Source organism: Rousettus aegyptiacus, unplaced genomic scaffold (genome assembly GCF_014176215.1).
Source record: "Rousettus aegyptiacus isolate mRouAeg1 unplaced genomic scaffold, mRouAeg1.p scaffold_m13_p_2, whole genome shotgun sequence".
NCBI lineage: Eukaryota > Metazoa > Chordata > Mammalia > Chiroptera > Pteropodidae > Rousettus > Rousettus aegyptiacus.
In genome coordinates this window covers 131,328,545-131,342,270 of record NW_023416295.1, presented here as the reverse complement: position 1 = coordinate 131,342,270, position 13,726 = coordinate 131,328,545, and the positions used below count along the sequence as shown (strand labels likewise).

The 13,726-nt window shown below is 36.1% G+C and overlaps 1 protein-coding gene across 5 annotated transcripts in view; it reads left to right on the top strand.

Moving 5' to 3' along the window:
- The window catches only part of SPATS2 (spermatogenesis associated serine rich 2), an 87,826-nt gene that overhangs the window by 65,677 nt on the left and 8,423 nt on the right, over positions 1 to 13,726 (top strand). For all 5 annotated transcript variants that reach the window (XM_016151779.2, XM_016151780.2, XM_016151781.2 and 2 more), the window contains 2 exons: positions 540 to 675; positions 11,720 to 11,778. In XM_016151779.2, coding sequence (XP_016007265.2) covers positions 540 to 675; positions 11,720 to 11,778 — 195 coding nt within the window. The remainder of the gene's footprint in view (positions 1 to 539; positions 676 to 11,719; positions 11,779 to 13,726) is intronic.

Sequence of the window (13,726 nt, the reverse complement as noted above, 5' to 3'; positions counted from 1 at the left end):
ATCTTTGTGTAGTTCTTTCCTCTCCAGTATTCTGCCCTGAGAATTCTAACCTTGGCTTCCCTGAATTCTCAATGCTGTCCCTCAATTCAGGCAGCCTTCCAGGTTCAGTTTAGGATTTCTCCTCTTTACATTGCAGCCTGGAAACTTTTGAAGCAGTAAGTTAATGCAACCATAGGCCTCAATTCTTTTGTGTCTGTTTTCTCAGTGGAAAAAGTACTACCCATTGTCCATTGTCTGAAAACCATTGTTTCAGGTAGTGTGTGTGTTTGGGGGGTGGGGAGAGAGAACAGAAAGAACAGAGAGAGAGAGAGAGAACAGAGAAGACAGAAGAGTAAATCCAATTCCTGTTACTCCATCTTGGCCAGGTTATTTACTGTTTTTTTAAATCAATGAAAACATCAGTTTTTTATTGAGGAGGGTGGCCATCTGAGAAACATTCTTAGTCCGTACATTTGTTACTTTACATGCTTATGTGTCAGATCCATTTTTCGTGTTACCTATACTTTTTTATTTATTAATTACCTGGGTTTTTTTTTAAGGTTCCAATATTGAAAAATCTGTGAAAGACCTCCAGCGCTGCACAGTCTCTCTTGCACGATATCGAGTTGTAGTTAAAGAAGAGATGGATGCTTCTATTAAGAAAATGAAACAAGCTTTTGCTGAATTGCAGAGCTGGTAAGTTAAGTTACATTTGATAAAAGTAGCACAAAAATGGTCATTTATAAAGGTGATCAGCTATTCATGAAGTTTTTAATTCTTGACTCCTAACTATTCTACATAGGAGGAGAGACTTAAAAATCCTATGACAGGGGAGAAAAATAAATGGTGTAGATGACAGAGGCTCTTTTCATCCCTCTGGCAACCAAATCAAAGTTATAACAGAAACAAGGAGCAGAAGCAAAGAAAAATTGCCTGGGATCTAGATGAACAAGCCATACAACTAGGGAGAAATTCAAGAAAGCACTCTGGGATCTGGTCCCCCAGTGGCTGAGTAAGATGGAGGCAGCGGCAGGGGCAGAAGCTTCTTAAAGGGGCCGCATCCATGAAGGGATTTTCACAGGGACAGACCTGCTTGCTCTGAGCATCAATGGCGAGTAGGCTGTGCACAAGGGGCATGAGGGAGTGAGGGTCAAGGGGAGACTCACTCCGGACCGGCAGTATCCATTGTTCCCTATTGAGACCTCCCCTCTCCCAGTGTGTGGACACAGCACCACCATACTGTGGCATCATCAAACTGCATAGCAGAAGTCGCTCCACCCAGAAGAGTCCCTGAAACCCCGCCTCCCCCAACTCAGGCCACACCCAAGCTGCACCCACACATATCCTCAGGGACTCAGATGCGCCTTGCTGAGCAGTGCCTAGATTCACAGTGGAGGCAGCTGGCCTCGGTTTCCAGTGCGGCCTTTTGAGGCCACTATAAGCACAGCATCTGTGGGTTGCTTGCCGAATCTTATGGCCCTGGAGAAGTAGAGGCTTGGGCTAAATTTGGCCTTCAGCTGAACCTCTCTCAGGACTGTGCCATTGGACAACTACTTCACAAATCCACACTAATAAGGCCGGGAGACTTAGGAGCTTTGCTTGGTACATAGAAACAGACACGGAGGGGCAGCCAAAATGGGAAGACAAAGAAGCAAACCATATGACAGAACACGACAGAGATCCAGATATAATGGAGTCAAGTAATCTAACATATACAGAGTTCAAAACACTGGTTATAAAGATGCTCAATGAACTTTTGGGAAAAGTAGAGAACTCCAACAAAGAGATAAAAATAGAGATGGAGATTATAAGAGGGAACCAGTCTGAAATGAAGAACATATCATCTGAGATGAGAAGTATATTACATGTAATAAACAAAGGAATAAACAAAGTGAATAAAGAAGAGGATCACATGCCCTAACTAGAGGACAGGAAAGCCAATCAGGACACTCAAACAGAATGGCAAGAAAAAAGAAGCCAAGACTTTAAGGAGGATATGAGACACTATTAAAGCTCCAAATATTTGATCAGCATAAGTAAGAAAATCAAGATGTTGAACAGCTGTTTGAAGAAATAATGATGGAAAACTTACCTAATCTGGTGAAGGAAGGGAACATTAAATCCGAGGAAGCTCAGAGAATTCCAAAAATCAGGGATCCCACACCAAGACACATCATAATTAAAATACCAAAAGTTAAATATAAAGAAAGAATATTAAAAACAGCAAGAGTAAAACAAATAATTACATATAAAAGAACACCCGTACAACTGGCAGCTGATTTCTCAAGAGAGAATATGCAAGATAGAAGGGCTTGGCAAAAAATATTCGAAAGAATGAAGACAACCAAGAATAATTTATCCAGCAAAGCTATCAATTAGAGTTGGAGAACAGATAAGAGCTTCCCAGACAAAAATAAAGAAATTTATCACCACCAAGCCAGAATTACAGGAATTGTTGGAGGGACTTCTTTAAGGAGAAAAAAACATATATCAAAAACAGGAATAAAGAATGGTAACAACTATATTCCTATCAATAAGTACCTTAAATGGAAAAGAATTAAGTGCTCCAGCTAAGGGATGGAGTAGCTAAAAGGATAGGAAAACAAGACCCCTACATATGAAAAGGAAGAGAATGAAAAAAGATATTTCTGTGATGAACCTAGAAGGCATTTAAGTCAGACAGAGAAAGATAAACACTTTGTAATTTCACTTATATGTGGAATTTAAGGAATAAAAAGAACAAACTAATCAAAAACAGACTCAAATATAGTGGACAATATGGTGACAGAGGGAAGGGGGTTTGGGGGACTAGGAGAATGGGGTGAAGAGTTAAATACAAATTAGTAGCTGACGGATGGTCACAGGGATGGGGAGCACAGCATAAGGAATGCAATTAATACATTGGATAGGTAAAGGGTAAAGGGAGGAAGGGAGTAATTGGTGGGATCATTTTACTAACTATGTAGATGTCTAGCCAATGTACTGTATACTTGAAACTAATTAAAATTTAAATAAATAAATTTTTTAAAAAGGGAGAAAACATCCTATGACAGGTATAGCTTTGTGCTTTGTTCTGTTTCTTTTGGTCATAGTGTGAGAATGACTAGGAAAGAGAACTGATAATGCTTTAGAAATGGGCCTGGGGTTAATATTGTTTGAAAAGGGACAAATAATTATAGAGCAGATCATGCATCCTTACTTTAGAGTCTGTCTTTTAACCAGGAATCTGTAACCAATGACATGATATTTTTGAACAAAATTATAAAGTAGAAAAAAAATCTATCTTTGTTTTCCTACTTTTATCCTTCCTAATGTACCCCACCCTAATGGTCTCTTCTGTGCCCTATTATCAGTTATTGATTTGAGTTTTTTGTGTGTGTTTTTCAGACTATTTTAATTTTGTGTTTTCAAAGAAATTCGTGTCTTAAAATATATTAATATGTGTTCTTTAGGGAAAATATGGTTTGGTAGTTAAAAGAATTTTGAAAATACTTTTTAAAAATTTTACTACTTCTTAGTGCCTTTAAAATGCTAATGTGCGTTGCGACTTTGTAAGAGGGAGCTGTATTATGCTGTTTCTCAAATGTATTTGATTATAGAATCATTTGGAGGGAAAAATATTGTCTAATGTTTTCTAGAATACCAAAGCTGTTTTAACTATTAAATATTAGGTGTTAACTGATATTTAAACCATAATTCATTTTGGGGTAGGGGGAGTATTTACATTTTATTAGGGACTTTTTGAAAATGAAGAAGACTTAGAGAACAAAGTAAAATGATGGGAAGACAAGCAGCTATGTTGATGTTTTGTTACATAGGACTGTCCACTCTGCTTATTTATAAAACTTGCTTAGATCTGAAAATTGAGAGGAAGTGTTCATGAATAGTGTACTGCTCCCTTGGGTCATATTTAGCTGTGCCTATTTTCACAAACTTGGTCTAGTTACTTTATGCCACAGCAGACAGGAGATGGAGGGCATTATAGGTAGATTCAGTCTTCTGTTCTCTGGAATTGAAGAGGGAGTGAATTAACAAAGATGTAGAACAAAGCCTCCAAAAAGTTGCTGACTTCCATGTTGATCATTTGCAGAGTGTACAATGGTCCATTAAATCATTATAACCAAGAAGCACTTTTAGGAAAGATAATTCATCTACTAGTCTACCCATGAATTCATCTACTAGTCTACCCATGCTTTGTCCTGAATCCTGAGTTTTCCCCCTTCTGGTTTTATAGCTTAATGTCATATCTTTTGTTTTTCTTACAAACATTTTTGCTCCAACCAGATTACTCATTGTCTCAAAACAATGTGCGTATTTCCTCTTCCATGTACCAGTTAGTGTCATTTTCCCAGCCTGATATGCTCTCCTATATCTTTGTACTTATCCAAATCCAACTAATTCTCTCAAACTTATGTTAAATTAAATTCTGACTTCTGGAAATTTTTCTAGGCAACTGATTGCTCCTCTTCACCTCCGGGAGGAAGCAATATGGCCTTTGCCCAGGATTATGATCATATCAGATATTGTCGGCTCATATGGAAAATAATGTAGAGCTCAGTAGGTCATCACAACTTTGCCTTGATACGTCTCTTTTTTCCGTGATTGTTTAGTTTACTCGTTACTTAGCCACAGGATCTGATTCCATTCAGAACCAACCTGAACCAGGAAACACAGTTCCGGGAGAGAGAATTTTAAGTTCCTGTTGACTTGGAACTCAGCCAGGGAGAGCCTCCCTCAGTAAATGACAAATGAAATGGTTTCCTGCTTGAGAACTGTATATTTAGGATTGATTAGCAGGCACAGCAAACAGGTCAATTTAACTTGAAGAAAGAGATTACCTGCACTTTCCTGCTCATATAAAACCATTCTCTCTGGCTGATTGGGTTTTTAAACTACCTTATTTCAATGTCCCTTTTAGTTGTTACTTCAAGACATAATAGGCAGGTGAATTAACTCCATTTGACACCAAACCAGAGCTTGGACTTAATGCCATTTAACTAGGAAGCCATTTTTTGTGTTGGTTATAGTATAAAAGAAAAGCACAGGGTTCTAACAAATTTGCAACAGCAAGATTACATTATTCCTGACAGGGCACTAGGGGAATTATACGAAGAACTGCTTGCACTGGGGCCAAATGAAAGCTGACCTATATCTGTGGGAAGGTAAAATCAGAAGCTTTCTACATAACTCTTAAAATCTGTTCATATTGGTGATTCAGTAATAATCATCTATGGACTCAAGTTTACTTTTCTTGTTAATTAATAAAATTTATCTGACTTAGAATGTTGGAGCCATTAGTTGATTTAAGCCTAAGGCTAATGAGGAACAGGATGGCATGGAACATGAAGCTGGGCTATATAAACTACTTTCGACAGTTGTCATAAATTATGGTGGTGAAAAATACCAACAGGATACACACTTAACTTGCCTTTTAAGTAAATTTCTATTTTGTTGAAAGTCGAAATATATTCTGACTTGCAGTAACCTTACGATCTTCCCATTTATCACTGATGGCTCACTTCTCCATTAAAGCTTAGGAAGAAAACTAGAGACAGTTGGTACATGTCACATATATTATTTCCTTCTCAGCTTATAGATTATGTAACAGAAATGCCACTGTAGGAAAAGTTAGTGACTAAGGAATTTAGTCATCATGGAACAGAGTAGAATGAGGAGGATCACAATGTTGACTGAGCATGTAGATGCTTTTATAAGTATTTTTTTTGGTTCAAAAAATGAAACTATTAAGAAGGAATATTCCTTCTAAATATTCCTTTTTTTTTTTTTTTCATTTTGTAATTCAGAAGGTCCTAAATCACTCTTCTTAAGTCGCAACTTGGAGTGACTTGTGATTCAGATATCCTTTAGGTCAGATCTTAGTTGTGGGAAAGGTATGAAGATTTAGGGGAAGGTCACTACAGAGTGGAGTCATCAGAAAACACCTCTTAGAGGAAATGAATAATTATCAAACTTTGAAAGTAGAGTAGGATTTACACTGGCAGAAAAGATTGGGATAGGACACTACATTTGGAAGATATAATGTAAGCAGAGACATAGAATGGACATGTAAGAGGCTCTACGAAGTATAACTAGAATTAAGGGGCAACATATACTTGAAAGTAATGGGAGATGAAATCAGAGACTGAGGTAGAATGAGAGCATTTGATGAAGGAATCTGAATTTTTTTTAAGGTTCCATTATTCCAGAACTCTTATGTTTACTGTATTTCCCACAATTATCACTATTTTTTGAAAATAGAAACGAAAATCATATAACTTTAGCACCTTACTTAACACAGAATTTGTCTTCTGTTTCCTCATGTCCCTTACCTTTTCCATATATAATCTTAATAGTGGTAATCATAGTGAGAGTATAATTTTGTAGTCTTTTCATTTAAAGTTATCTTTGATTCACCTCTGTATAAATGCCTACACTGTTAGTGTTTGTACATGTCTACAAATTTCTAAACAATGGGTCTGGAACATGTAAGTTTTATTAGAGTCAATATGAAGACATTTTACTAAATATATTCTGTTGAAACCAAGACATCAAGATGAGGACAGAAAATTAGAATAATAATTCCTGCTAATATTTATTGAGCTATTATTGTATGTCAGAAGCTTTTATGCACAATATCTCTAATGTACATAACAATATCACTTATAGTGTTATACTCATTTTATAAATGAAAAAAGATGGGCGCAGAAAAGATAATTTGCTGAAAGTCATATTTGGTGTTAAGCGACACTTTCCACTATACCATGCTTCCTTTTTTTTGTGTCTTACCAGGTTCTCTGTTTGCCTTTATTCTTCAATCTTTGTCTTCCTAGACCACATGTGTCTTCCTTTAGACATTGCTATCATAATTTCAGAGAGAGGACTCAAAAAAAAAAAGAATCACAGTTTCAAATGAAGATCTTGGCCACTTGCTATGTGGGTTAACACTATTTTCCTTACCAACTAGCAACTTGAACAATCAACTTCCTTGGTAATCTAGATTGCTGCTGGTCTTTTTTTTCTAAATATATTCTAAAGTATTATCACATCATATGTTATCTAGTATTACTTTAGAATTGAGATGCTTTGACTACTAGAAAAGAACAGGAATATTATCTATTGAGGGCCTGTCCCACAGTACAGCTTATATTCACATTCTAACTTCTTAAAAGCTACTTCAGACTCTTGAAATATGAAATCACATGTGCACATGCTTTGTAAAGGACTCCTGATGAAGAACCCATTAAAATTTTTATAAGATCCAAAATTGATTTAATAAGCTAGTTTTTCCATTAATTTTACCCCAGTTTTTTAGCTCAGTATGATGACCTGTCTATCTAACTGGTGTTTTTTGTTTTTGTTTTGAGCCCAGATGTGTGTACCATACTCTAGTAAGGCCAGTGCTGGGAGTATGGAGTTTTACAAAACATGAAGCTCGTAAAAACTACTGACAACTCTCTTTTTTGGTTGTTTTATATGGGAAGAGAGAAGTATCTTCAGAGAAATGTAGGTGCTTGCTTTGGCTTTGCTTGGATTTCTACTTTGAGTGGCTAATGGAATTAGAATAATATGTTTTAGGATTTCAGCAAATAAAATGAAGTACAAATATTTTCTAAGAAAATTATTGAGTGGTTTAGAGCAGGGGTCCCCGACCTCCAGGCCACAGACCTGTACAGGGACTGGGCTGCACAACAGGAGCAAAGGGATGAGGAATGAAGCTTCATCTGTGTTTGCAGCAGCTTCCCAGCGCTAGCTTCACCGCCTCAGCTCCACCTCAGATCAGGTATTAGATTCTCATAGGAGCACCAGCCCCTGGTGACGAAAAGGTTGAGGACTGCCGGTTTAGAGTATTACCCCTTGAAATAATTAGCAGTGGAATTGCCAGAGTTGTGTGTCTATTATACATTATTTTCTAATGCAACAGAAGTAAACAAATGATTGTTAACAATTCTTTGGTACTGAAGGCAATAGCTAGAATCAGAAAACTATATGTTAATATATTGAAGGGCTTGCTTCAAATAATAGACCAAATATAGCTTAGAGATATGAGTGGTAATGCCACAGAAACAACTATTCTGAGCATCTAAATTGTACAAGAGCCTTAGAATAAATTGAGCAAATGTGAAGGTGGTGAAAAGTCTGGCAATGAGGGAAAGAAATACAGAGCATTCAGATATTTACCAGTTATTTCTTTTCCTTAGTATCAGTGACCCAGTGTTTAAATCCATCTTTCATGATTGAAGAAAGGATATGGAAATGCTCTACACTTATTAAACCTGGGCTTAATAAGACCTAGTGTCTTTCTGAACAGAGTCCCAGCAATATTTAGCTGAATTTCATTAGCAGTTTGAGAATCCAATATATCGGATGCATATTATGGTGTATTTCCATTCAGGAACGCCTTTAGAGAACAGTTGCAAGCTTAGTATCCTCATGGATAGGAGTGAACAAGGCTGCAGGAAGTCTGACAGTCTGAATGAGCCTTTCATCACTCTGAAGGGACTCACGCTTGCAGTTATGGCATCTAAAAACTATTACTAAAAGCATAGGAACTTTTGAATCTCTTGGTTACAGATCCATGCTGGGACCACCATGTAGCTTAGGAACAGGAGGAAAACTTTAGCTTAAGTTTATTCATTATTAGAAAGTTATATTACAGTAAATTATTGTTTTTAATTATAAAAAATCTCTGTTATTTATATCTCATGCTTAGCTTACTTTCTGCTTTTGAACTCTCCCTACCTTCTCTTTATTTTGTAATACACGTTTCTCCAAATTTTTATTAAGAAAACTTTCAAAAAACAAAACTTAAAGGGTAGTACAGTAATCAGTGTATTTGCTGGTGGGGGGGGGAGGCATTTTAAATTGCAGACATCATGTCACGTCACCCCTAAATGCTGTAGTATGAATGACCTAGAAATGTGGTGGTTCTTCTACACTTCTGTATTTTTAATAAAATTATATTGTTTTGTGTTGGTATCAGCCTATTTATAGTGATACTGTCAGCTACAAATGCCTAGAGGCACTCACCTGGGCTGTTCTACTGTGGTCATCCCCGACCTGAGCCAGTGTTGCGGCTGGACCGGCTTGTGGTTCTTATGACTGCAAGATGCACCTTAGCAACAATATCAGGGAACTTTGAAAAAACAAGATTTATTATTAATAGACCCTGGAGGGTTCATGGCACTTCCAGGGCCATACAACACTTCCAAGGTCACATAGTAGAGTGAGAGTGAGAGAGAGAGAGAGAGAGAGAGAGAGAAAGAGAGAGAGAGAGAGAGAGAGAGAGAGAGATTAATTGATTGAGGGAGAGAGAGCACGTGAGATTCTGCCTTTATTGGAGTCAAAGGCTGGGTGCTAGAGGTTTACAGGTTCATTCTTTGTCGGTAAATTTAAAACATGGAGCAGGAACTGAGCGCAGAGGGAAAAACATGGTCACTCAAGTGGTCAGTTATTTAGGTCACCTAGGGCTTTGTGAAAGGATAACTTCATGGGCAGGGCAACCTGGCTTTTTATCTGGTTGTGTAGCTGGCACTATGTGTATATGAAATGGATGTCTTTGAAATGGACATCTCAGCAATCAAAAGCTAATGTCAGGCACTTATACCACATGTATTTTAAAATTTATTCATTTTGTATTTTAAAGACTTGAGAAGATTTAATGGAAAATTGCAAATATGTGTCAAGCTTTTCTCTGAGAAAATATCCTAACAGCTTTGGTTAACCAATAGATTCCTCTATTTAATGCTGAGCTGACATCACAGAACCTTTTAATAGATGTTATCAATAGATGGCGACATGAAAACAACCAACAAAAAGGAGTAGAAGTGCTTACTGCTTTTCAGGGGTTTTTTGGCATGAAGATGTAAACTAATTTTTTAATGATGTGGTTGTGTGGTTGTCCATGCACTGTCCTATAAATTTCATATGATCACCAATGAGTCAGTCAAGCAACAAAGTTTATTTAAATGGCTGTTAGTCATTCTCACAGGAAAAAAAAAAGCCATCACAATATGGTAGCTCATACTGCCACAAAAAAAAATGTCTGATTTTGATGGTGCAGAATTTATCTTTGCTAAAAGCAAGGTCAGTCTATGGCCATGCTACCCTGAAAATGCCTGATCCTATCTGTTCTTGGATGGAAGACCACCTAGGAAGACCAGGTGCTGTAGGCATTCAATAAAATAGATGGTAGGTAGATAGATAGATAGATAGATAGATAGATAGATAGATAGATAGATAGATAGATAGGAAATAGAAATAAAAGCAAGGTTATATGACATTCTACTTTTCATAGTAAAGATTGTAAGCTACAAAAAGCTTACCTGTTTACTGAAGTCTTTAAATAAATAGTTTAGAAACTTTGTCAGAGATAAATTTGTCATCTGGTGGAACAGTACCTGCACCTTAAGGTGATGCAGCAACAGAAGAGAAGTGATGTCAGACTCGGGGCCCAGCAGCTCCTTTCTCTGTTGTGCTTTTGTTTTGCCTTTTACGTATTCCAAATGCTGCTAGAGTTCTTATAGCAAAATATTGCCAAGGTTTAGGACATGCTTTCCTAACACGGTATTGCGACCCCACGGTAGTTGCATCTTCTCTCCAGTCTAGTGCTTTTGGATTGATATGTTAACCAAAATTGTAAGCCAGTTTATCAACATCACACATAATGATTATCAAACCTGTATTCTCTGGCACTTTCTTATAAAGGATTTTGCTGCTTGAGGAAATGACCTTACCTTATACTTTTTGTATATCTTACACTGTAGTCTTTGTATTAACTGTTTTGTGCTTGCATAACTACACATTGAGCTACACTCAATTAGGGTGTGGTTTGTGTGTATGTGTGTGTGTGTATGGTTGGTTTTACACCAAGAAACAAGAGTGGAACTTTTATTAACCCTGAAGTTATATTCCTATTCAAAAGGAGAGATCAGAATGAATCCCAAATTTGGAGAAAGTTGGAACATTTTGTTTGTGAAGATATTTTTTTTCTACCACTAAGTAAAACTGATAGAGTAAGGAAAATTATTTGCATCCAGGGGTTGAATACTAGGATAACCTACTATCTAGGCTCTTATATGAGGACATGGAAAAGCTTTACATGCCATTTACCATTTACATTTCCAACAAAGAAAATGCTAATTGTCCATTTAATGTTTTTTTTCCCTACAAAAATCCTACCAGAAAACTTGGATTCTGTATTTTCTGTATTACTTGTAAATGTTTACCAAAACAAGCACAGTGTATCTTTTGACTACTCTTTATTCTAAAGACTAAAGTGCCAGTAGACTTGGTGCAACTGTGGCAAAATATTGAAGATATACAAATCCTAAATGTGGATAAATTTACCATGCCATGGCAGGTAATTCATTGGAAACAATGCTATTCAGTTCTATAGACCAAAATATAAAATAAAAAATATATGAGTACATATGTGGATATACGTAATTTCTATTAAGACTTTTTGCCTGAAACACCATTTATCAAGAAATGTTTTGAAGATGGGTACTGCCATCTACTGGTCTACCGTAATATATAGAAATAAAAGAATTAGGTCTGTTTATTGGAATCCTTAAAATATTCTTTACTGAGGGTAAGACAGAAATTTTTGTGGTCATATAGTCTTTACTTTGTAGGATGCTTTTAGTGAAAAAACTCCACAAGTCTTTCTTCACTACAATGTGCTGTTTCCTTGTTTCAAGTTTCTGATCAAATCTTTTTTTGTTTTGTCATCTCTTCCTAGTTTAATGGATCGAGAAGTGGCATTGCTTGCTGAAATGGACAAAGTGAAAGCTGAAGCAAGTAAGATTGATCTTTAATTAAAACTGTTACCCTACTGTTGAACTGTACCCTTGAAACCTACCTGGATTTCGTTGACCAATGTCACCATAATAAAAATAAATACATTAAAAAAGAAAAAACTACTACCAGTTAGTAGGTACCTGCTTCTCAACCCCTATAACAAAAGCTCAATATAAATGCCACAAGCGTTTTTATATTACCTAAACAATCTTGAGCAGTTGTACTGCATTGGCAAATGAATTTTTTCAGGCAAAACAACTTTACAAGAGCCTGTTTTTAGAATATTTCCAAATTTTAATATTTTGAATGTAGAGTTCAATGTATAAGAAGAGACTGTGCCACCACAGCATCAACTTAGGAAAATAAAGTCTCTTGCAGGTGCCTGTTTTTTTTCTTTTTCTCCAGTGATTAAAGAATTCCTTTGACATAATCAAAAGACACTCACAAGGTCACCTACAATTTAGTGTATTAGTTCATGTCATTACCTATCTCAGAATTTTGTTTTCTTGATTTGTAGAAGTCTTCACTCAGTATCTATTATCATTGGGTAGGAGAAAAGTTGATGAATTGAGGGTCCAAGATATCTTGGCTAGGGTTCCATGAAAGCTTACTAAAATAAATTCTGAAGAAATAGAGTCTAACTTAGGTAATTTGTAGTGTTTTATACAGAAGAACCAGATATCTGTTTTTTGGTAATTTCTATTAAGTATTATGTTAAGGATATACAGCTATATGAAATGAAGGGAATGCCAACTGTAGCTTATACAATGGCATTTATTTGGGGCTTTTCAGCAGTAGGTTTTACCTTCATGCATTGAATGCCAAATTTGTAATTAGGAAGGTTGTTTCTTCTAACCTGCTCTCAAACTGGGAAGAATGGAAGTAGCTTGAAATGATGACTCACAGTTAAATCATGTGTGTCTATGGTCATGGGCCAGAGGAAGCAGCTTTGAAGCAAAGTTCAGTTTTGATCATTTTAACCCGAAATATTGAATACATAGCAGAGATGCTATCCACTATTTTTTGGAGGTAAAATTTCATTTAAATTGAGTGGTACATCCTGACATTCCTAAATGTAACAGTTTTAGTCCATTCATGTACATGTGTGTTCTTTTTGAAGATGAAGTTTCAGATAACATACATCTAGTAAGAAAATATTGTCCTTTTAACATATTTCAAGGAGACTAATATAATTAACTCCTATCACCCAGCTTCAACCAATTATCAATTCATGGCTAATCTTATTTTCTCAAAATCAGAGCTATAGTTTTACTTCATCAGTTTTTTACTCTGTATCTCCTTTCTCTCATGCTAAAAAATCCTGGTCCTCAATGATACTAATGTAATTACTCGTTTACTGATACTGTCAAGAAGGTGCTTTTTTTTCCTTTTTATACATTTTTATACATTTATTAATTTATATGTTCATAGTACTTCACAGTTCAGAGTTTTTTCACTCTTTCATATATAATCTTCACGTCAACTATGAGTTGGTTAGAGTTTTCTAATTTTTTTTTCACTTTATAAATGAAGAAACTAGTTATTTGGAAAAATATGATTTGTCTAAAGTCATATAATTAGGTGCTTTGAATTAATTTGATGTATAGAAATCTTTACTTGACAAATTTTTTCCATATTAAGATCTATAATTCTAGAATGCTGGAGCTGAGAGAAAGTGAATTTGATACAAATGCCAAATAGATTATATCTTGGGAGCCAAACCAATAGATCATTTGTAGCTGTTGGGCCTTGGTGTTGAGACTTTTGTAGGCTTGTTCCTAACTTATTGGGAAAGTATGCCCCTACTGATTAACCTGACATGGGTCTGAGCATGTCATACCCATGGGTGGCATATTTAGCAATCAGGCTAAGTAAAGCTGCTAAGGAGGTTCAGATCTCTGTAATACCTAATATAGCTCTTTGAAAATTTTATTTTTTTCCTAACATA